Below are 25792 nucleotides of genomic sequence, written 5' to 3' on the forward strand. Positions count from 1 at the left end.
ACAGGTTAGTGTTTACAGAATCCATGTCTGCTCTAGTTTCAGATTTTCAGAAAAATTGCCCTGTTGAGGTGATAAAGCCTTGATTTATATTAAGGAAGTTCACTCAAGAGGAGCTGACACAAATAGTAAAAAAGCTGTGCCTATTCATTAAAAAAAAACAAAATAACCAAAACAAACAAACCAACCCCCCCAAAACCCCTAAAGAAATATTGAAGAAAATAGTATTTGCAGTTTTAAAATCAACTCTGTAGAGCATTTCTGCAGGGTTTTCATTTAAAGAATGAAAGCAGTTGAACCATGAATATTATAAAATATTAAGTTACATACTAATAATGAAGTACTTATGCAAAATTTCTATTGTACAATCACCATCTGGCTCAGAAACAACTGAGAAACTACAGTCTTTTCTGCTGAAAAGGCTGGTGACATAAAGCAGCTATCTCTTCTACTCCCTGAAAGGTGCCACAGGATGTTTATCTTGCAATAGTACTGGCACTACATACAGCAAACTTTGCTGTCATGTGTTGGTTTTGTTTTTTTGCATCCCACTAAGGAAAAGAAGAAAGAATGTCCAAAATGGCTCATTTCTTGCTCTGTATCTGTCTAGCTTTTTTCCTTTTCCCCTCCATGTCTGTCTCTTCTAGAAATGCGTTTTACTTTTAGAAATTCCTTTTTCCTCCCCTTTTTCTATAGTATTTATCTTTCATGTAATACACAATGTGTATTTTAAAATCAATTCTTATAGAAATTACCCTCACATTCAAACCCATATGCCAATATAATATGTCTATTTTGAATTCATGTGAAACTTTTAAGATAGCCTGTCTTATATTTGACTAAGATGAGTCCACAAAGCAAAACAGGCAACAACAAACTATTCTTAAAACTTACATACTTTGGCAAATGAAAAACATTTCCTTTTCAAATGACATTGTAGCACATCCACTATATCGTTTATCCTCATTTATTATTCATTTTACCAAAATAAATACTGAATAGTAGGATGGGTGAAGCTAGAAGTTAAAAACAATTAGTCTTTGATGCTGAAAAGAACATTACAGTAATAAGTTTATTGGACCTAGCCTGACAGAGTCAGCCTATAATTCAAAAACTGAATTCTGACAAGATAATGAAGTAGATTTTTTACCATCTATCATTTTTTTTTACCCGTCTCTGTATTTGGTTTCTCTCAGCTGTCTCAAACAATTAGCTGGGATAGCCTGGGAATGACATGGATGAAAGGGTTTCCCCCCTCCCCCCTAAAGTATTCAGTGTTCTCATATTCAGACTTAATACATAGCTAATAAATGTCTTCTCATCTGCAACTGTAAATACTCATTGAAAGTAGAAAAGATCTGTAAAATTTTTTTTCTTAAAGAGCAAAGCAAACAACCTTGTATCAAGAAATTCCCTAAAAAAAATCCTAAAGTTTTTAAATAGGTGCTTCCCAGTAAAAGGAATTAATAAGATTCATGCCTAAAGCAAGGCCTTTAGCTGTAGTTCATTATTATGTCCAGAGACATGTGGGTCTTTTGGGAGCTTGGTTCAATTTTTTGCAGGTTTTTTTCCTTCACATTTTAATTAACTTCTGCATTTTAATGAAGATGCAGTGTAAACCCAATGGGATTAGAGTTTTAACAGTTACACGTTTGTAGAATGCAAACTGAGAGCAAGTCTTAGTAAATATGAACTAATACATATTTTGAGAATCTGTTGTATAGCTTCCTCCTTCACACCCGAAAGGTTCATAAGGCTACGATACACAGGAACAAACTGTGGACTCTGGTATACTTTGTCAAGCCACAAGAAAGAAATCTGCTGAGGAAAGTAAAGGTATCCAAGACTTGCATTCCACCAGGAAATACGGATCAAGACAATTCACTTCCTTTGAAACCAAATGCTACAATAGTCTGTGAATTTTTAATACGTTCTGAAGGATGTTTAATAGCAAAGATAACTCAAAAATTAAAAAAAAAAACACAACGAAACAACAACAGTAAATCACAAGCAGTATTTATTATCAAACTATCTATAAGGCACAAGTATTCCAGGTAAAGTCTTTCACCTAAAGACCCTAAGCATCATTCTTCTAAAAGATGCTTTCAAAATTAAATGAATGCAAAGGACTACCAGGGAAAACGAGATCTCTCTTTACAAGAAGCGACTAAATATACAACCTGATTCAGTCTACCAAAGCTGATACTAACAGAGTATATGATAACTTTCTATCAATACACCAGGTGAATGAGTAGCTGGAGGCAAGAAAAGTAACCATGCATTCAAATAAGAAAATAGGTATAAGTTATCCATGAATAAGTGCAGTCAGCCTATTTTTACATTAAATGATGGACTTCTGAAACAGTTTTTCAATTACAAAAACAACTAAATTTGTTTGAGATGAGGCTTGATAAATTTACAGAGATTGTATTTGAAGAGTTGCTTGAAAAAACAGAGGAGTAAACTGGGGAGTCCATTCTTGTAATGCTGTGGCTTTCTTGCCACATCATCCTGATCCCCATCCATTCAAATATTGTTTGCTTTTTGAAGAAAGTTGTACTCTGAACAACTCAGAGCTAACAACTTCATGTACTTAAGGAGCAGATCAAAAAGGCACTTCAGAAATTATTTTAACCACAGACACGTAGATGCCAACACTTCTTCACAGCTCAAACTACCGAGATGCCTGTAGCAGCTTGAGGAAACAATAGTCTCCAAAAATGGTAGGACAGTAACAGACCTATTCTGTAGTTGTTGATTGTTGCCCCAGATTTGATGCAACCGTGACAATTAGATCCTTTCATAGTACAGTGTGGGGAAATGGGAATTTTTGCCTGCTCATGTTTCCACACACCAGTTTTCAAGAGACACCAGCTGAAAACACAATCCGTGAAAACCAAACTTCACCTCATTTGGTTCCTTTAACAAGAGGAAAGATGCTATGTTGGAGTCTCTGTGGACAGCTGTCATGCTCTTTCTCCCACATTACACTTCTGTGAGACAGGACTATATGAAAATACATAAAAGGCAGAGGAATAGAAAATGGCCCTATTGCTTGATTAAGAAGAACACATGCCAGTGTGGGAGAGTTAGACCTGCTAGTACTGAAGTGTCATCTGCTCCCATGCCCTCAGCTAGAATCAGTAGTAAGCTATCTTAGTTAGAACTCTTGCAACTGCTTTACTATCATGCCAGGTATTGCACATATTTAATTTTGTATAGATTTCCAATGCTTAATTCTCTTCCCACAAATAAAAATCAGCATTCTAAAGAAAAGATATTTTAAAACATCTATGGAACTTAATTTTCTTGAGATTTTACAAATTTCTTAACTTCTCAAGTTCAGGAATAGTTTCCTAACATTTTTATGCTTTTTCTTGGTTAATCATTTTATGTTTCACAACAGTGTAAAGAAAATGCAGGAAACAGTACATAATGATACTGTAATTTTTTTGGCACTGTAATTTTGGTCTTGTGCATCTCAGTGATCACATTCCTTTGATACGCCACAGTAAATTTTAAAATGCTGCATTAAATTATAAGTCTGGTAAGCCACAATTACAGAGCTTTTTAATGCTTGTTTTGGCTTTGCAAAGTGATATATCAGACTGGTATAAGATCAGCTTGCCATACTTAGCACCATCAAGTTTAACTTAAACTTGTATCCTAGGTGAATGGATAGTCAAATAAAACCATCCCTCAGGAAATAACAGGCTATATAAACTAGAAGAATTATTGGTTGTAAAGCCGTCTGGACTGAATATAATGAACTCAGCTAGCTTGAGCTCTAGGAGCTTTCTTTTGGTTCATTAATAGAGATTTTGTTTCATATGCTAAAGACCTTATGTTTAGTCCAGCAACAAATTCTTAAAGGAATCAACCCCATGTAGGTTTCATTGTACGTTTACCAAGACTTCCAGATTTTTGTCCACATATCTTACACAGGATGATGTGGTTGTCTGTGTACTACCCTACACTAAAAATTCAAAATAAACCAAAGCTTTCCCTTTAAAATAGCTAAAAACCCCAAATGTGCCATAAAAACCACATTTCTAGTCATCAAGAAGACAGATCTGCTATTGTACTTGCTCTCACAAAATGGCTGGTCTACCCCATTCTAAAGGAACAGGGTTTTCCTTCTTCCTTGTTGGTAAATGGGTAATTCTATGACTTATTTGTAACTCTGTATTTCAGTTATCAATATTTTTCTTCTCCCATTTCCATTTTAGTCTTCTTTCATAGACTAAACTACTTCATACAATCCAAGCTTCCCATTTCAGATCATTACTATTATTTTAAGGCAATTTCCAACTTAAATATATACCCATCATGGGCATAAATATAACTACTTCAGTGTGGAAGGGCAAGTCAGTATGAGGAAAGGTTAATAGAACTAGTCCTTTGTACCTTCAAATTTCAGCCAGTGTGTTCCACAAAAATAACATTTGTGAAATCATGACTTTGGAGCTGAAACAGCATAATGCTAGAAACATTCAGCTAATTCAGTCTTACAGCCTGAATTCATGATTTATAGGAATCTTCAGAGCATTGCTCAGGAACACTGAACAAAGACTGAAAGCAGCAAGTTGTACCTACTTTATTTAAAATGCTTTTAAGTCACGACTTCATGCTCTTCATACTACCAGCAAGGGCTGCTAAGCTTTATCTAGACAGACTGACAACTGTAACTGGGGTTTAAAAATATGGCTAGATGGATGCCTACCTGACAGCAAGTAAATTAGATTTGTAGTGACATACACAATTGTGACTTTCATCTTATACACTCCCAAGGGAGATGTGTTCTCTGCTTTCTAGAGAAGTAGACTGTGAGTCAGTCTTCAGGTGTATAGAAAAAACAGGCAAGAAGTCACATAGGTGTGTAGATCCTGACTCTATTTACACGGAACATGGCAGTGAAATATTTTTCACCTCTAAGAAGTCCAGTTAAGATTTAGAAAAGGAAGTGAATTTGTCCAGTTTGTTAGGCAAGTTTTCCAACAATCTGCAATCTTCATTTGATCCATTTGAAAGGTTATTTGGCATTTTACTAAAACACAAGTTTAGAACCCTCACTTCATTGCTTTAAATGAAAACTTGGTGAGCTCCACTAGCCAATCTTATTTGCTTTCACCACTAATGAACAAGGCAAGAATCTACTGTTCTATTCCTTATCGTATTTCTGTAAACTCCTATCAGGAATAACTCATCAAATGCAAACTACTATCCCATCTTAGAAAATATTCACAATGTCAGCCTATGGCTATCTGGTTTGCTACGATTTCTTCATCTATACATTTCAAATCTCTTCTCAGCTTTTGCCACCCCTTCCTTTCCCCAAAACACAACACTTAAAGTTCTGAAGTATTTGGGAGTTAGTTGCTTTACATGTTTTCATGAATATTCATAACAGGGTACCACTGTTACAGAAAACATTTACTTACCTCCCTTCTGATTATAACATTAAAGAGAAAAAAATGTTGCAATAATTTCTTTGCTGCTTGTTCAAAGCTCTACTACCAGCTAATATCATCAAATCGTACATCTGTTACTGTGAAATCATTTTCATAACATCTAAATATATTTAACACTCTCATGTTACATGGGCTTATTAACACAACTGTCCTAGTTACTTTCAGATATGAAACAGAACTTTTTTCTTTGCAGAATAAAAAATTTACAGATTCTGTTGTGGAGAGTTCACAGATGTCGTGGTTTAAACCCAGCCAGGTAATTCGTTCGCTCACTTCCCCCCCTTTTCTTGCCCTCCCCCTGCTCTCGGAGGGACGGAGAGGGGAATCGAAAAGAATGCAACTCCCACAGGTTGAGATAAGAGCAGTTTAGTAACTAAGGTATAACACAAATCACTACTGCTACCACCAATGATAATAATGATAAAGGAAATAACAAGGGAAGAGAATACAACACCTCAGCACCAGCCGACCGATAACTCGCCCCCCTCAGCCCGACCAAGCACCGACCGATACCTCCTCCAACCCTGCAGTCTCCCAGCCCTTCCGGCTAACTCCCAGTTACCTCCTGGGCATGACGTGCTGTGGTATGGAATAGCTCTTTGGTCAGTTTGGGTCAGGTGTCCTGTCTCTGCTTCCTCCCGGCTTCCCCTCCTCCCTGGCAGAGCATGAGGCTCACAAAGGCCTTGGCCAAACCAAAACATCCTTGTTATCAGCTCTGTTCCCAGGCCGAAAGTCAAAACACTGCACTGCACCAGCTACCAAGAAGGGGAAACATGACTGCTACTGCTGAACCCAGGACAACAGAGAATATCAGTTTTCTATACTGCCCAAGTAATAGGAATAAACTACTGAGTAAGTACTACATCCAACTCAGTCTTTGCAGGGTCACTTGGGAAAGCAATCCAAACTAACTTTCAGAATTCCAAAGCAAAAATCATATCAAAACTCAAGTGGACAAATTTATAGAGAATTAGTCTCCATATTTACGTGTAATTTAACTCACTTTCCTTCTAAAAACACATTTGACTTAGGCACAAAGTTTAATTCTGCATGAGAGCATTTTCTAGAAATAAGATTTTTCACTTCAGTTTTAACTTGTATCTTTAATAAACCCAAACTCACTTTTCCTCTGTCATTTTAGAGGTAAATTAAAAAATGATCATTCAACATGCAGTTCTAGACACTTGACAGTCACTAGAGTAACCAGACTACTAACTGTCAAGTTACTAATTAGACAGTAACACATGCACTAGAACTAGTGTTCTACTGTTAGTAACTGAACACTAGAAAAGGGAGAAACTAATACTAGTACATCTAAATAGATGTTCTACAGGGAAGACCTTTTGGAATAAAAATAGCATCTTTGCTATATTTAGGTAGATACTGTTAATTTTTTTTGTTTCCCTTTCTGTTCCTCCACCTTTTTCAAATGAGAAATAGGAAAATCAACACAACCAAAAATAGAAAACAGCCCAAGAACAACTTCCATTTTCTCACCAAATCTTTCATTTCTTCATACTGGGGGGGGGGGCACAAAAAAAGGAGATACACTTTTTATGTCATTGGTATTTTTATTTTCTCCTTGTGAAAAATAGAATTGAAGTGCTGGAAAATCATTAAGAGTGATCTATAGGAATTACAAACCCACTAAGTTTTAATAAAATGCAACTGAAAATATGCAACATAAATATACAAAATTCAGCTACCTCTTAAGACTGTTGAATAATACAGTATTGAAACAGAAAAAAATGATCCCTTTTTGCACTTGTCAAAACCACACTACATAAAAGACTCCTAGTAACATACTGGCAAGGAACATAAAATGTCATAATATGGTTATAGTAATCTATCCTGATAAAGACACACAAAACAATCTATCAAACAAAAACCAACCTGTACTTCTGATACATTGACTTGCTTAGATGTATAATGAGAAAATTAATAGCATAACCTTGGTTAATGAACATCAAATCTTGTGCTTCTGATATCACTTATTGATGACTTACATGGATCAGTCTTTTTAATCAATCATGTAAAACTGCTATAAGAACGAGATTATTCTATGTACAGCCTAAATTAAAATTCTCTTTCAGAGATATTTGTGTTTGAAAAATCAGGCTTGCCATTAACTATCATCTTTACCACCAATTTCTGAACGCTTATTATACAGTACATATCATGATACATAGTGTGGAAAGAAAGTAAAATCTATATGATTTATCACAGCAGGATTTACATCCAAATTATGCAAGTTATGGCTCAATGATGGCTGATAAAAACTCTGTGGTCAATCACACAGATATATATTCTTTTAGAGCAAGCATACAGCATTTTTTAGGTACTTTCTTCAACTTAAAAACCCAGGAGGCTTCCCATCTCCCTTCCTCTATGGGCTTCTCTCTGCCTCTTCTAAGAATTTTCCAGGTCCTCTGCAAACTCCCCAGATGCTTGCACTGAGCTGCAGAAGCTCTACCAGCTGAGCATGGCAGGTAACAGAGACAGTTCCAGGAAGCCCCACCCTTTGGAAAAGCTCGCCTGAAATTAATAAATCCCTCATCAGGCCTATTTTCACCTTTTTAAAAAGTGCAGCCCACAACAAGATGTGATCAACCAAGTGATATAATACCCCTTTCATTACTCCATGAATAGAAGAGAGTGTTCAAGTGCTAGCTTCAAAGTCTGTGATTGCTGAATGTACTTGCTTACTTTTAACAGTGCAGGAGGATGTTCTCTGGACTCAGTCCTCCCTGGTTGTCCTTCCTGGGAGTATCAAACCAGTTTTTCTCATATGTGGAGCTCTACAAGGCTTTTCTTCAACATGTGCTCACTCCAGCAGAACTCACTGATCTCAATTCTCTTCACTTAAAGTAAAACTTTTTAATTTCATGCTCAAATACTTGCTAGATGGATATGAGAATATTTCTATTGCAGGAAACAAGCTTTAATGGGGAAAGCACTGCAGGGCAGAATTTGGTTTTGGAGACAGATCAGGTTTTTCCCATGTTTTTTTCCCAGTTTGCTGGGTTTTTTTTTTTGTTTGTTTTTTTTTTGTCAGGGGTGGGGGTGCTGTTGTTGGGTGGTGTGTGTGTGTTTTGTTTGGGTGGTTTTTTTTTGTTGGTTCATTTTTGGTTGGTTGGGTTTGGTTTTTTTTTGGTTCTTTGGTTGGTTGGGTTGGGTTTTTCTGTTGTTGCTGCTGTTGTTTTGGCTTTGTTTAAACTCACCAAACCCAGGTTTGGCATAGACCTGTGGAAGGCTGGCATGGGGTTTAATTTTTATTAACTCTTGATGTTTAAAAACATTTGTCCAAACAAATGACTGAAAACCTTGGATCTGATTTATCTACCAAATTAGGACCCCCAGAATAACAGCAGTAAGTTTTCAGGAAATGAGGATTAATACATTTTTTAAAATTAGACAGCTAGCAAGTGAGACAGGAAGCAGAGCACTGAACATCTATTTTTAAGGAGAATTTTTCAGAAACAAGGGGAAGCTCAGGTTAGATCTAAGGAAGAAGTTCTTTACTGTGAGGGTGGTGAGGCACTGGAACAGGCTGCCCAAAGAAGTGGTAAATGCTCCATCCCTGGCAGTGTTTAAGGCCAGTCTGGACAGGGCCTTGGGTAACAGGGTCTAGTGGAAGGTGTCCCAGCCCATGGCAGGGGGATGGAACGTGTGATTTTAAGGTCCTTTCCAACCCAAACCATTCTATGATTCTATAATTCCTGTATTTCTTCCTGCAGTCTTCTACATAGAAAGAAGCCACTGTTTCACAAGCTATACCATTTTGCCTTTGCGGAGGGGAAGTAAGCAACAGGAAAACTCCCTGTTGAAGGGACAGCAGCAGCATTCCTGTGCCTGCAGCCCATTCCTGTGGCTCCCATAGCTGGAAATTAAACAGAAAAAGTGGGTAATGCAAATTCATAGGTTTCAAAGTTGGTAGGCTGCACTAGCTTGATGTGTTTGAAATCACTCTTTCATTCCATTTTTAATTACTTGATCAATGTAGGTATTTACAATTTTATGAATATCTGCTGGGACAGTGTAATATTGCTCTCTTGACCACCACAATCTTTAACACCTTGTTTGTGTTCCTCTTTCACAATATACTATTAGATTAAATTTCTGTGTGACTAGCAGTGCAAGGGCAACTGCTAATAAATAAATTAGCAGCTTCATTTTGTAGGGTAATTTCATGGGTATTTCTAAATAATTTTTTCCTAAAACCAGCAAGACCAATGAGTTACAGAAACATATCTAAAGATCGGGTATCAGAAATCATGTTTCTATATAAATAACGGGATGACAAGCTACCATCTCTTTCTCATTCCTTCTTACAATCAAAAAATTGCTCCAGACTTTTCTTGGGAATTTAAGACATATTGAAAGCAGACAAGAACATGTAAATGCTTTACAGGCTAAGGTAAGCCATTAGGGAAAGGACACCTTGGAGAGAAAATCATTCTGAAAAATCAGCCCTGACAGAGATGAACACAGTGAAAAGACCCAGAGGCAACTCCAAAACTTGGGAAGCAGCTCTACTGCTTTTGAAGTCTGCCAAGAAGCAAAACATGCCCAGGTATTTCCAGCTGCCTGTTCATTATTCTCATTCCTGTCAAAATGCATCTTTCTTGCAACACTGTCATCTACAATACATTTGCTCTAGGCTTCAAGGGCAAACAGGACAAATTCAGAGCTCTCATAATCTGACTTAAATCCACTATAGTTAATAGTTATGCTTGCTTATATGCATGAAGAAATTTGTCTTAAAATGCAAGAAATTCGGATCTTATTCAACTAGGTGCAATTTACCATGGGTTTGTAGGAATTTAAGGGATTATTTCAAAAGTTACTGCAAGACTGGAACTTAGGTACTATGTGAGGTACTACTTCTCAGTCTTGCTCTGCTATCAGATTACAATTTGGAGGAAAATTGGAAGACTAGATCATAAAACAAATTTTGGAAAATCACTGAAGTCATCCTCTGAAATTAATCTGGATACAATACATTAATCCTTAGCATAAAGTAGAGTAAATGTTACCTTCTACACTTCACAATCTACAAATATATGCTGGAAATGCATGTCTGAAACTTGATTTCTCTGAACACTGAAAATCTACATTAATACTACACCTGGTACAGAGAAAAGATCCCTGTTTTCAATGTCTCCAGCAGTACAAACAAACAGGCATATTTCAACCTTCATTATTTTGCCCACTGTATTTCAGAAATTCTGCAGCTTGTATTATAATCATTTTACAGCACTACCTTTTGCAATGTTCTTTTATTCTGATGTTTTGCTTAGCAATCTAATCTCAAGGCATTATGTATAAGTTTTTTGGTTTGTTTTTTTTTTTTTCATTACGCCTATAGAACTTTCTGCATATAAATAAGCAAAATGTTTACATTCTCATAATTTATGTTAAAATTACCAGAAGATATTTAGTACTGAAATAATTGAATTCTGGACTCGCTAGCATCTACTGAAGACTTTTATCTAGTATAAAGTTTACCTATTACTATGATAACTTAATAATAGTAGCCTCCTACTCTAACCTTGAGTGTCCAGATCACATAACTCATAAAATAATATAGCAGTGCAAGAAGCAAAGTAATGGAAGTTGCATTTCTTTACCTAAGAATATAAATGTGGACTTTTGTATTCGTATATTTTTATTGCCTATTTTATAGTATCTTATTAAATCAATGCTATTGTGAGATGCTACTTGGGATTACTGTATACAGTTCTGGTGTTCTCAATGTAAGAAGGGCATGGAGCTGTTGGAGCAAGGCCAGAGGAGCCCACAAGGGCTCTGGAGCGTCTCCTGGTATGAAGACAGGTTGAGAACATTGGAGCTGATCAGCCTGGAGAAGAGAAGCTGCGTGGAGACCTCAGAGCAGCTTTCAGCATCTGAAGGGGGATACAAGGATGCTGGAGAGGGACTCTTCATCAGGGCCTGTAGTGACAGGACAAGAGACAACGGGTTCAAACGGAAACAGGGGAAGTTCAGGTTGGGTATAAGGCAGAAGTTCTTTACTGTGAGGGTGGTGAGGCACTGGAATGGGTTGTCCAAAGAAGTGGTAAATGCTCCATCCCTGGCAGTGTTCAAGGTCAGGTTGGTCAAAGCCTTGGGTAACATGGTCTAGTGTAAGGTGTCCCTGTCTGTGGCAGAGAGGTTGGAACTGGGTGATCTTAAGGTCCTTTTCAACCCCAACCATTCTATGATTCTATGATAATATTAATAAGATAGATTAAGCTAGAGTTTTACATTTTGTACGTTTTCCAGTTTACTGTTTTCATCTTTCTCAACTATCACTATACTAGCAGACCTTATTACTTTTTGCTTCAGTCCAAACTGTCTACAAATGAAACTCCTTATTTTATAGTTTGGGCAATGTGCCTGGCAGACAGCAGGGCTTGGACACCCACTGCTGCTTTGAAGACACATGTTGAAAAACTTGACATTTTTTCTGATAAAGTCAATAATGTTCATGTTACTGTCTAAAAAATAATCACTTTATGGGAAAAATTCAAAATATGAGCAGCTGAGGTTATTACGGACTGTAGTAGAGTTATGGAAGCACTGTGAGCCCCTATTTGATACGGGTATTTTTTTTTTAAGTTAAGGAGAGATGAATACCACTAAAGTGAATGAAGTAGCCATCAACATTAGTCATTTAGCGTAACACATACTATAGACAAAAAAGGTGAATCACAATTTCAAGATACCATCAAATAGGACAAAGTGTATGCAAAGATATTCTGCTGGCCCTTCATTTACTTATTTTTTTGTGGTCCTCATAGAGCTGCTATATTCTCCTCTGTTTCTCCTAATATCAGATGCAAATATTCACATTTTATTACATTAAACAATTATTAAAATAGTACTTTCAAGATACTTGCCTTTTTAAAGTCCATACAAATGCACAGACCACATGTAAATACACTGCCTTCAAGAAAGGAATTATGTCCTCTGCAGATATCCATGCCCATGGACAGGAAGCTCAAGGCATTTTTGCAGTTTTAGTGCAATCCTTGTTTCATTATTCCCTGTCACATGAAGTACTCAATGCCTTCTGGGAACTGCTTTCAACACACAGATTCCACTGGCCTCCTGGGACTGGTCCCCAAGACTTTTATAGGGCTCTGTACTGAATGGTGCCTCACATTTCAAAACAGTACGGTCACCCCTAAATGCAGTTTCCAAATCTCAAACAATTAAAAGGCACCAAAACACATTAAAAGCTTTGCTATGTCTTAATTTTAAAGCTACTGCACATTCCCCCACCACTTTCCTCAAAAGGGTTTCTTTTCTATGATATGGAATTATGTCTAATGAAGAATTATTGCATGGCATGATAATGCATGTGATTCAGTTTTAATTGGCTAATACTATGAAAATAACCATTATTTTATGAACTGAGGTGGATAAGGAGAAATATTTGGACAAGTCTGCCAGCACTGTCATATTCCAAGGCAGTTGTCCTGTGACAACCCCTTTGATAGGATGTGTTATTTTTGAGGAATACTAGTTAAATATAATGGGACGTAGTTAAATATAATGAGACATATATATATATATACTGAATGATAACCTAGTAATGTATTTTTTCTTTTATTTATATTTATTTATACACACATTATGTTTTGGTCCTCGTCTTCTCAAACCTGGGAAACAGGGCAGGCATGAGACAGGGCAGAAGGCCTCCCTGAAAGGTTACCTTTGCTTTCTCAGTACTCCTTCTTATAGGACATGGTAAACTTTTATTCTACTTCAAAGTACTTTAACAAGCGATTCAATTGCAAGGTGTCTATGTATAGGAAGAGGAAGTACAGGGCTGTCATGACAAGGCATACATTAGTTTGCTGTTAGCTATTTACCTTCTTAGTTCTCTGTCTTAATTTCCCCCAGTTAAAAGGAACTGTGAGGTTGGTAGTGTTAGTGTTGCCAGAAACTAACAAACATGCTACAAGTGCGTGATACTTGCAGACCTTCAGTCTGTGCCTGCGCTGCCTCCTTGTGCATTAGATAGGCCACCAGTACTCCCCCAATACAAAACAATGCAGAAAAGGGACTGTAAGAGGATTTTTATAGTCAAATATCTGCATTCTTAATTTGTCACAAGTCATAATTAAAAATGGACTGTGGCATGTAGATCTCAGCCCACTGCTTCAAGAACATAACTGATAAACGCATAACTGATCAGGGATACTCTGATAGTAAGATAAACAGTTGGCAATGAGAATAACTGAGCCTGTCCAAATTGTCCCCTGCCAGTTCTCTTAGCCCACGTAACTGTTTCAAATGGTCTGCAGCAAAAGAAAGTCTCAGACTGTCAAAACAAATCATAGAATCATAGAATAGTTAGAGTTGGAAAGGACAAATGAAAGAACCAATCAGATACCAGCAATTAAAGGCAAATATTTGAAAGTGTTTTGTTGCAGAACCACAACAAACTTACAAGTAAAGTTTTAGTTGGCCATTGAATAAATTCAGAAACAGCAATCAAAATGGAGATTTTTTACAGTTCTGGTGTGTAATGGCAATATCTAAAAACTACACAGAACTGAGAAGCTAATCCCTACCTCAAATACGTATGTCTCATTTTCAGTTGTCTTAAATGAGGAAAATTATGGTATTCTTAATATGTTATGTTCTAGGAGACATATTACATGACACTAATTGTTTACATACTTTTTTTCTTGAATTAAGTGTAATTACAACAGGTTATGATCCCGAGAAGAAATACATTAAAATAAAAAAGGAATGGTGGGTTGCTGTATGAATTACACCGTGCTGTGCTATAAAGTGTCAGTAGGTGACCCTTGAAAGATTAAGGAGTTTGGCTGAAATAAGCTCCAAAAACTTCATCTGAATTACCAAGCTGAGCTGGCAATACTGTATGATACTTGATACTTCCTGCTGCTTCCTGAACAGGATGGAAATGCTGTGCTGTTTATATACTGTTTATATGCTGTAAAATGCTATTTCAGCAATATTTTTCTCTCTACTGAGGAAGGCGCAGGAAGATCAGACTATGCTACAAGACAGTCATGATTAAGATCCAACAAAGTCAATATGACCAGGAAAGATGATTGCTGCTTTTCTTCAGTGAACTTCATATGCTGATGGAGTTCTAATTTTCTCTTTTAACCTGAGGTCAAACACACAGCACATTCCCAGAACAATTCCAGTCAGAAAATCTTCCATTCACAAATGTGTGGTCCTATGGATTCACAATCCACAGAGAAGCTAACATCCCAGTCATACAGGATGCTGTAGGTACTCAAACAGGTCATCCATATCAGCATTAGAACAGCGTTTACTTTTGTGTATCTTAAGGCTATGTAAAAGCAGGGAAGGAGGAACTTCAGAGAGCATTACAATTTTATCAGACTTATCAAAAGAACAAAGGTAATGAAAATAATCGTGCTCCTTAACTGTGGCCAGATTTCATGTAAATGCAGTCAGTTACTTTTCCTCTGATAATATAGATGCACAATGATAAAAAGGAGGGCTGCGGAGCAGAACATGTGAAGGAAGGCAACTGTGGGACATGGAGGTGTGCATAAAAGTAGCAAGGGGGTAGAACACGTGCCCTCATCTTCTCTCACAGACAGGTCAGAATTAAGCAATAAACTATCCAAACAATCCTCATCTCCATTATGACTAAGTAAACAAAACCACACAAAACCCCACAAACCTACCCAAAACAATGCATTAGTTTCTGATAACACCAATTTCTTTCCTCTCCCTTTGATGCACAGAGAATCCACATGGGGAGGGTTCTTCACCCTTCTTTTCCTAAATTGCAACCATAACCAGACCAATAACCACAGCAAACATGAAACTAAGAGATTAATCCTTATTACTATCTCTGCAGCTCACACAACATCAACTGATAATGCAGGCTCCCCAAGTGAATTCTTCTCAAGCTCAACTGTAATACATAGCTGGGTAATCAGTGAATATCAACAAAACAAAAGATGACACGTTCTTGTAATACTAGTAGCCTTTTGGTACCTGAGCTAATGAGTACTAACCGTGCTGTTCTGCATCAAATTTCTTTTACTGTCATCTGTCCTCCCTAATCAATGGACACTGAGCCTTTTCCTTAGCCCCAAAAGTTTGCTGAGTCACAGGGAAAGCCTTGCCTTCATCTCTCAAAACCTCAGACAATGGAACTGGGGGCGTTCAGTGAAGCTGTGAGCTATTATTGGTAGTAGCAAATGGTGTATAAGAAATAGTCATTTATTTTATCTATATGCATATGTTCATATATTTCTCTCCCTTTAAAACTACAAAAAGCAGCTCATTAGCATTTTCCCTAGCAGAGATCTAATTCCACCAATCTGTGTTTGTAAGACTTTTTTTTTTTAGAAGAATTCACTTCACTGAAGCAGTATAACATATTCTTCTTCCCAGTATTAATCATACAACATAAAAAAGCTTAGAAAAGAAGTGAAACAAGGATTAAATACCCACCTAGATAAATCAAAGGAATTAAAGTCATAGAAAAGGTGTTGGGTGATGACTTTTAAGACAGCCATTTATTTTGCAATATTCACTTCCATGTGGTGAGCATTGCAAGTGAATATTGCAAGTGAACACTGCAAGTGAATATAGCAAGATACCTCTTTTTTTGAGAAAAAAGTTCAAGTTTTAGAAGGCATCAACACCTGTGTGAAGCTAGAAGCAAAGTACTTTACACCAAGTCAACGTATCTGAGATACATGGAAACCAACAATTAAAGCATACTCTTCCTATCTTCAACTGAAAAGATGCCTTACATTTAGAAAAATAAACATATAAGCCAGTGATTTGTTTAATTACTAGTAATGGAAACAATAAATATGAAGGTACTTATAAGCAAGGTTCTTTGCAACATATGGACATTCAATTCCTGTCAGAAATTCAGAGAATGAATTTTCTGGGGCTTTTGGGGGGAGGTGGTGGGCAGTAATGTCTGTGCTTAACGCTCCATAACCAAATATAAAGCAAAACGTAGCAACTTATGATTTCTTTTATCCTTTTACATACTTATGATTCAGTTCCTTTAATGGTACTGGAAACATACCTCCAGTCATTTCAGCACACAGGACAAGGCTGATGGGGGGGAAGAGGAGATGGCACACTGCTGGCAGTCAGGGAGGGCAGCAGTAGAGCTGGGGCAGAGGAAGCCCTCCTGAACAGGACTGACTGAGCCCCTCTGTGACAGCCAGAGCGGCTGTGCCACCTTTCCACAGCTCTGGCAGACATGTGGTAGACAGCAGTGGGCAGCCATAGCTGTTGCTGGTTAGGGCTTGGCCCGGACTCTGTGGCCTGGGCTAATGTCATCTGCCCTTTTGTATCTCTGAGGGCTTCTTAGGTAGAACTCATTAACTGGGTGAAGAATTAATGGTGAAAATGTGGTAGTATACGTTGACTTCAGATCTGCATGAGGTGCTATCTGGTAGGGTAAACTATTTTCTTTGGAATAGACTTCCACAGCAAAACAGATGTAACTTCAAAACATGCCCCAAGTTTGTAAATTCTGTCTGTGCCTAATATAATTAGAAGCACCTGTGTAAGACGTGGTGGATGCTGATTTTCTGCTTTTTCTTCTACTTCTTGTCACTGCTTGCACAAATCAATGTGGCAGAAGAATGAAGCGGAGTCAGAGAAATGCTTCTAATAGCAGGCTGCTCTGACATCTATCCACTGTTATTGGTTGTTGCCATTGCTTTCATTTCTTTGTTGTTATAATAAAAGAGGTTCCTAAAGAGATAAGGATGATTCTGCTGTTAAGTGGACTTGGATCTACTACGGATTCTGGAATTAATTTTTGTCATTTTGCTTGGTCAAGGATTATCTTAGTCTGGTTTTAATTTTGCAAACACATAAATGGACATACAGAAGGCAAATTGCAGTCAATGCCAGATTCTTCAGAATTAAGTCAGAAAAGCTGCCTCATGCTTCTAATTACATCTGAAGTAAAGCATGTATGTTGGAAAAGGGACTTCTACCTAAGAACTGAAACTAGAATTACTACAGTTATGACACAAGGAAGATGATGGCGATGGTATTGTTGATTTATCGTGTGACTTACAAGTGCAATTCTGAAAAGACAGAAGGGAGGACAAACAGGCTGGGTAAGCATTAGCTAAAAGGGGGGGGGGGAAGGAAATAGGAAGAAGAATCAGCAAATTATATAGTTTATGCAGACGTTTACTTGACTCCTCTTGAGTAAGAGAATTCATGAGTTTTCAGTGAAGACAGAATGAGAATTTTCTAGATGAGTTCCTGGAAGTTACAGCACGTACAGGTCTCAAAACCTGATCCGTGAAGTTGGGATGTGGTCACTAAGTAGGAGTTAATATGAAAAAGGATAGCTTGTTTCTGCATTTTGTAGGGTCTGTGTTGTAGTATTGGTACTTTTGAGCTTCCTTGTCTCAAGTCCATTACCCCAGCACTTCCAAGGCCACCACAAACCCAAGTCACTAAGGGCCTCATCTACATGGTTTTGGAATACTTCCAGGTACAGTGACTCCAGCACTGCCCTGGGCAGCCTGTTCCAATGCCTGAGCACCCTCTGGGGAAGGAATTGTTCCTCAGCTCCATCTAAACCTGCCCTGGTGCAGCTTGAGGCCGTTTCCTCTTGTCCCATCCCTTGTTCCTTGGGAGCAGAGCCCAGCCCCTCCTGGCTCCATCCTCCTGTCAGGCAGTTGTAGGGAGCGATAAGGTCCCCCCTGAGCCTTCTCTTCTCCGGACTAAACCCCCCAGGTCCCTCAGCCGTTCCCCATCACACTTGTGCTCCAGGCCCTGCACCAGCTCCGTTGCCCTTCTCTGGCCCCGCTCCAGCACCTCAGTGTCTCTCTTGTAGTGAGGGGCCCAGAGCTGAACACAGGATTTGAGGTGCAGCCTCACCAGTGCCCAGTGCAGGGGCAGAGTCCCTGCCCTGGCCCTGCTGCCACACTGGTGCTGGTACAGGCCAGGATGCTGGTGGCTTCCTGGCTGCTGGGCACAAGCTGCTCATGTTCAGCTCCATCAACCAGCACCCCCAGCTCCTTTTTCATGAGCATCCTTCCAGCCACTCCCCTCCAAGCCTGGAGCGTTGCAGGGGGTTGTTGTGGCCCAAGTGTGGGACTCAGCACTTTGCTTTCTTGAATCTCATCCCTTTGGCCTCAGCCCATGGATCCAGCCTGCCCAGACCCCTCTGCAGAGCTTCCTACCCTCCAGCAGATCAACGCTCCCACCCAGCTTGGTGTCATCTGCAGATTTACTGAGGGTGCCCTCGATCTCCTCATCCAGATCATCAATGAAGATGTTGAACAACACTGGCCCTAACATGGAGGCCTGAGGGACACCACTAGTGACCAGTCACCAACAAGATGTGACACCATTCACCACCATACTTTGAGCTCTGCCATCCGGCCAGTTTTTTACCCAGTGAAGAATACAGCTACCCAGGCCATGAGCAGCCAGTTGCTCCAGGAGGATGCTTTGGAACACAGGGTCAGTGCTTTATTGAAGTACCAACTGATAATGTCCACAGGCAGAGGGACACCCGCAGCAGGCCTCCAGCTCAGCGCCCCGGCTCCCCTCACGCACACGTCCCCTCTCGAGCACCCCCCTCCCCCCGCTTCCCGCTTGTCTCCAGTATCGCCCCCTCCCCACGCTGCCCCGTTTGGCGCCGCCTGTCCCTCCGAGCCGAGGGGAGCCGGCATTGCGCATGCTCCAGGCAGGGGGTGGTGGGCCGGAGCGGGCAGCGGTGGCGCCGCGGGGGAATTCGTCAGCGGCGTCCCCCAGCTCGCTCCCGTTCCCGAAGAGCCTTCGAGCGTGCTGCTCTCCGCCGTGCCAGCGTCTGGCGGCCGCGGAACGGTCGGTGTGCTGTCGCCGAGGCGGAGGGCGGTGCTGTGGCGGCCGGGGAAGCCGCGCGATTGGCCTCCCCCCGGCAGCTGGCCTGTCAGTCGGGCTGCAGGGGTGGCCCCAGGAGCCGCTCGCCCAGCCCCCTGACGGGGATGAAGCGTTGAGGGGGATGTGGTGCTCTTCGCGTTTGGGTTAAAGCTCTCCATCTACCTTCAGTTTGAAGGCAGGGCACCGGGGTTGGAGGAGCCTGCGCAAGGCTGGGCACAGAAAGAGAGAGAGAAAGATAAAGAAAGGGAGAGAGGGGGCAGAGAGAGAAAACCCCTTTTGGTCTTTCACATATGGCTCTATAGTAGAATTCATCTCTGGCAATATAGTGGAAAGGACGGAGCAGGTATAAACTGAAGGCGCCCGCGTTTGTTTCACGCTTGTGGGTGCCCAGCATGGAGATGCAGAGATGGTCCACAAGGTGGAAAACGAGAAGGTGGCGCTGGGACTCGGCTGTAACCGTGCTCGTCACCTTCGCCATCCTCCTCCGGGCTGGAGAGGTCAGAGGAGGTAAGAAAGCAACGGGGAGCCGGGGAGTCCAGTCTTGTTCCCCACCCCAGTCCCCTCAACCTCGGGAGAAGGGACCCAGCAGGGCATGACTGGGGTCGTGTTTCAGAGGAAACCTGTCAGAGCGGCTCCCGGTGCTGGGAAGGCGAAGGGCGAGGGGCCGGAGACCCGCCGGGATGGCTCCCGTTGAGTCTAAACGTCTCACTGTGGATGTGGCTTTAATGCAGTAAAGGGGATGAGCTCGTTGGCTGGGGAAATGAAAGAAATGCTTGTAGAACGGAGTGGCTTCTCCTCTTCCAGCAGTAAACTCAGTTTTGTGGAGTGCGCGTCCGATTTTCAGTTGTGTTGAACTTAGTTGTCACTCAAGTTGTGGCTGAAATGGAGCGACAAGTATCTGCCTTCTCCGAGGGGCGAGAAAAGGGAAAGTTGGGGAATGGAAGCCTCGGCTCTGATTTTCTCCGTTCTCCGCCTTTTTTTTTTCTTTTCTTTTTTTTTTTTTTTTTTTGTCCCCTTTGCAAAGGGTTTCTTTCAGTGGGCAAGAAAGAGTTTTGCAGGACGCGAGGGGAGGAGAAAATCCGTTTGAAAGGGGCCCTTTGCCAGACGCTGTGGAGAGCACCTCCCGGCGGTGGCGGGGACCCGCAGGTGGGGTGCGGGGGGCTCGGCTGGCTCAGGCGGACGGTCGGTGGGCTACACACACCCGTCCCCAGCCTCCTCCCCATTGTGCAGCCTCGCCGAGGAGATCGAGTGGTCCCTTAGGTGCCCGCGGACCTGGTGGGCAGGGTGCAGTCCGCGATGGTAACTAGAGCTAGGCAGCAGCGGGGCAGCTTCTTCAGAAACGAATCCTCCCACATTTCCCCCCCCCGCCCCCCGCCGCACCACTCTTCTCACCCCTCCCCTCGCTGCTCCCCTCCGCACCCCGGCTTTTCGAAATGTGCTCGCACTTTCGCGAAGCTGCAGTGTACGATCCGCAGTGGCGGGAGTGCTTTCCTCTCCTGGAAATGCTACTGCCTCTCCCTCTCTTCTTCCCTCTATCCCTTCCTTCCACCAGAGCCCGCAGGGGCATCTGAGGGCCAGTCTGTCTGGGGTTGAGCTTTTTATTTTTCGGTTTAGCTCTCTGAAGGAAAGGTTTAATTTTCATGCGTTTATTACTTTAACGGGGTGTTTTCTTGATTTGGATTCCCACTTTCTGAATTAACAGGCGTCCAAGAGGGAGCGCAGGGTGATAACTTTCCGTTCAAGTCCTTCATACCTGGGTGCAACCTTGACGGTGTCAGATCTATCAGGGCTTCTGCCGTCTGCTGGCCCCATTTCTGACAGGGCTTGGAAGGGATCACATTTCATCCCTGCTGCAATTCCACAGACTCCAGGGTGAATTAACCTCACAGAGCTTCAAGGATCCGGCTCCTCATTACTATGTTGAAGCAGAATTTCTTAAAGAAGCAATACTGTCTGAAAAGACACAATAGATTTTTTTTTTTTAATGCCGCTTTTTATGTGACCATTCACAGTAGAACTGACCTAATTAAGTAGGATTTATGTATGTTATTTTCACGTAATAGATTGGATGCAAATAAAAAGTTAAACTCTAAACCCAAGTAGCCCAGGAAAAATCAACAGAAATTATCTGTTACTTATGGAAATATATTAGGCAACAGTAGGCAGACTAATTTGGTTTTGGTAACTATTAAAAAGCTGTATTAAATTTTTTTTCCTTTAGTCTTATGTATAAAACACATTTCAGCAACATGAAACTACAGGCTTCTTATGTTTGTAGAAGCGTTCTGAAAAGAACTTAATTCTTGCACTTTTCTGAAATACAGCATGCCATTTGCTTAGAAACAACAGGGAGCTGTGTGTTTAGGGCTAGATCTGTTGTTGAAGTCAGAGTTTTTCCATTGACTACAGAGGGAGTAGAATTTGACCTAATTTCCCTAATGGAGTACAAGGGAGGTATTTATGAATCATATTTTATGTATTTTAATCTTATTTAAAGTAGTTAAAAGATAAAACAGGACATAATGATTAATATTTGAAAGTAGGAGAGGGAAAATACTGAGGAATAAAATAAAATAGCATACTAAAATAGGTAAACAGTATGACTAAATGAAAATGCTGGATAAAATATGAAACTTTGGCCTTGTAAATTCTCTTAAAATAAATCCTATATTCTTCAGTTATCTGTTCATGAACTACCCCTATGTAAATAAAATTGCATGGGATATTCATATAAAGTGTTAATCATATGGCAGTGACTTCTTTTTAAGACAGCAGATTTGATTCCACGTAGAGAAACCTCAAAAGATTCCTAAAATTCTTGAGTTTTTTCAAGTTTCTTTATTTAACACAAAAAAGAAAGAGAAGTATGAGGTCTCTTTCATAGTACCAAGAAAGGGGGTGTGAAGACCTGATTGGGCTCTTGAGGTATTTATTCTTTAGACAGAAAATATTAGAGAAGTGAGAAGTAACTGAATGGGAGAACTAGTGACTCATATGTGGTCAGCTCAGTGCCCACCAGCTCTTAAGCAGCTCTTTTTAGAAATATTTTTGCTTTATGACTTGGCTAAAGTAAACAAAATTCAGTATTTTAAAAGACATCCTTTGATTTCCTTTCCCCTTCTTCACCTTTAATACTAAATGTTTTGGTAATGTGTTTGGAATGAATAAACTCATTAAGTTGAAATGGCATGGCTTCAACAGTATAAATTTTTTTTTTTTTTCTTTTGGAAGGTCCTGGCATCAATACACTATTGTGATGCTGATTTTTCATGTGCAAAGAAATGAAAAATCCATCTTTTCATTATGTATAAACTTTTTTCAAGCTAATGGAAATCCAGCTCTCAATCTGAGTGCAAAAATATTTAATTATCCTTACTGAAAATGATGCTATGAAGCTATATCTAGAAAATACATGTTGGACCTTCTGTGCAAATGACAAGCAGATTTATTTCTAGTATGGAATAATACTTTTTACAGTCATCCTACAAAATACAAAGTTTCCTTGTGCTTCCCACACATAGGCTTGGAAACTAGTGGGAGTTCTAAGTGCAGAAGGAATGCAGAAATGGGCACCCTAAGTGATGGCAGGAGAGGGTTTTATGTGCATGCACACTTAACGCTTACTTGTAATTTCTTAGCTAGTTACACTGTGAAGATACGGATTTGTTTCTTGAGTGAGAACTGTTTAATATGTCAGTCTAAACCTGTACAAAAAGGTGTTTTAAACTACGAAACCATGAATCTCTTCTGAGAACTGTTAGTAATGTAAAGCACTTCTGATTTTAACTGATCAATTTACTTTTAAGGTTGAAAAAGAATATAAATGAATTAATTCCTTTATTTTATATAAAAATAGCCTTATGGGTTGATTTTAGTTTAACAAAACGTTATTAAACTTCAGAAAGAGAACATACAGAGATTTCTCAGATATTCACAAAATGAGCAAAAGTACGTTTTACTAGATTCAGCTGGTAGACCTAGCAGAAGTTCTTCTGAGTCCCAGGGATCAGCAGGTGAAAGGGTCCAGTCTTCCTGATACAGTGCCAGAGAGACCACCATGCATATGTCTGTTTTGCTATAGAACTTAGATTTATTTTTTTTTTCAATATTTTCTAAGGTAAAATGATTATTTCAAGTTCAGCAACAGACATTTGACATAAAAAAAATGAGTGGTATGTGTTACGGATTCTCTAGAGCATGAATCTTTGCATTTAATTTAGAAGGAGACTACAAGGATCCCAGAAAGGGCTATTATGACTGCAGGAAAACTGTCTTTTTATTAGCTCTGAAGAAAAGAAGTTTCTTAACTTCAGTTTTGTGTATGTGTTTACAAATGTAATAGCATATAAGTACATATAGAATATCCACAAATATTCAGTGGTTTTGGCTTGAAATAATACTCTGCCTAGGAGCTATTATTGGGTTGTCACTAGAAAAAAAATCTTTGATGTAAGACCTTTCCTGGTGCTGTGGTGTTTTCACTTAAAATAAAAAAAAACAAAACCAAAACCCAGAAAACACTGTTGGCAATATTGGTGTCTGTAGCAGTTGGAAAATGTTGGAAAGGAGTTGTCATATTCAGTTTTACAACTGTCTTGCCAAAAGTGATTTGGGCTCCTCCAGATAGGGCCCTTAATTCTAACAAGGTTGCAGCGTAATAAAAGAGCCACGCCATTACTACTGAAGTTATACCTAAATTGCACTGGAGCAATTATGTTTTTCCCGGATTTGTTCTGTACAGTGGTGAACAGTAGGGTTTCCATCTGCCAGCAAGATTTGGAAGTTGCTTTTCTTTTCTCTGTAGAGCTGTCTGCTGCTTTTCAGCAGAAATCCTCCCAACACTGGTTAATTTATCTTTGTTCTGAGTATTTGTTGATAATAGGGAGGAATAAATTAAGCAGAGCTTGGGGGAAATCTCTGATGTTCTAAGAATGTGAAGTCTCTAAAGATTTGCCCTCTGGATGGACACAATAGAGAGCAGTGGCTTAAACAGAATTAGGTGAACACATTTGCCTGTTGCAAGGGCTTGTAACTGTACTATTCAGTATTAAATACCAAGTTTACAGACTGTAAATGTAAGGATTAATTGTTGACCTGGCTATTACAATAGTAGTAGAATCTGGCGGAACTTAAATTCTTTTTAGAACATTATCACACATAAGGGATTATAAAAACCTTTGTAAATTCTAGGTCTGGGGCTTCACTGTATGTCGAAGTGTTAATGCATACAGTGTATGAAATACAAGTTATTTGGTAGAGCTGATATTATGGAAGCAAAGTGTTTGCTGCAAAGCAGATTGAAAGCTATATTATAAGGTGATTAAAGAAATAAAGATCCTGATCCTGCTATGAATGGTGTCCCTGGCAGTTAAGCTTTGTCTACAATACAAATTAACTTGAGTCAAATTATGGTCACGTTGTTAAAGTATTATTGCAGTCTAAGTTTTGCTTACTCTGTCCCTTACCTGTGTTTTTACTCAAATTATCATAGTAACCTGATCAAACATTCATAGGTTATATATATGTAAAAAAAATAACCAAGGTTTTACAACCTCGTGATCTGTGTAAGTGTAATTCCTGCTAATATCAGTAGGATATGGAATCGAATCCAATTTCGTTGCATTGCTTTCAAAAGGGAGGCAATTCCTTTGGCGTTAGTGAAAATACGGTCAAAGTTTTTTACTTGTATGATTTAAAAAAAGAATCATGTAGTTGTTTATCAAACTAAAGAGGGTTACTTTAAATGACACCACTTGTCAGTCTTGTTTTGCCTTTTTTTTTTTTTTTTTTTTTTTTGCTTATAGCTGAAAATATGTTCCACGTTTGAAAACTCCCAGTCGTTAGAAGACATTTTTGAAATCTGTTTGGATTATTTCTGACTAAATACGTTGATCGACAAAGCTTTTATGTGGGCTCAATTTCTTTCAAGTTTAATTGCTGAGGGAACACCTTATTTCCTCCTATGGTAGTGACCATTTTTTTAGATTGTGTCTCTTTTTTGATATGGTAATAGAATACTCAAAGAATTTAGTAATTATTTTTCTGATTTTCACAGTTGGAAGTACTGTCTTCGCTGTCTGTACAAAAAGAACTTTTTGAGTCTTTAGCAGAGGCCTCCACATAGACACTTGGACTACAGTTCTGGTATAATCTGCTGTGCTGTAAAATAGGGATAACTTCACTGAAGTATTGAGACAAGTTAAAATATTGTAAAATGATAGATCAATACAGGTTTGCGCCAGATGATGAACTAGTCAAATCTTTTGTGTGTAACAAGTGAAACATTTTATGGAATCAGGATCAGGTCCTTAGTGATTGATTGTGGTCAGTGTGGCTGAACAAGTGACAAGGTTTATACTGTGCAGGTGTTAACAGACTGATCTTTAAAAAGAGATATAGTTAGTAGTTAGTACCAAAAATGCATCCCATAT

At 39.4% G+C, this 25792-nt stretch overlaps 1 protein-coding gene across 15 annotated transcripts in view; it reads left to right on the plus strand.

Annotated features, from left to right (window-relative positions):
* Positions 1 to 25792, plus strand: part of LOC133273098 (collagen alpha-1(XI) chain) — a 472710-nt gene that overhangs the window by 294145 nt on the left and 152773 nt on the right. For 6 of the 15 annotated variants that reach the window (XM_061461194.1, XM_061461233.1, XM_061461204.1 and 3 more), the window contains exon 1: positions 19624 to 19868. The exons of the other annotated variants lie outside the window; for them this stretch is intronic. In XM_061461194.1, the coding sequence (XP_061317178.1) occupies positions 19754 to 19868 (115 nt within the window). In that variant the 5' untranslated portion in view covers positions 19624 to 19753. Of the gene's footprint in view, positions 1 to 19623; positions 19869 to 25792 lie in introns of those variants that run through there. 15 annotated transcript variants of the gene reach the window in all.

This window comes from Pezoporus flaviventris, unplaced genomic scaffold, assembly GCF_033815535.1.
Source record: "Pezoporus flaviventris isolate CSIRO_AGI_PZ_B2104156 unplaced genomic scaffold, CSIRO_AGI_Pfla_v1 ptg000001l, whole genome shotgun sequence".
In the NCBI taxonomy this organism is placed as follows: domain Eukaryota; kingdom Metazoa; phylum Chordata; class Aves; order Psittaciformes; family Psittacidae; genus Pezoporus; species Pezoporus flaviventris.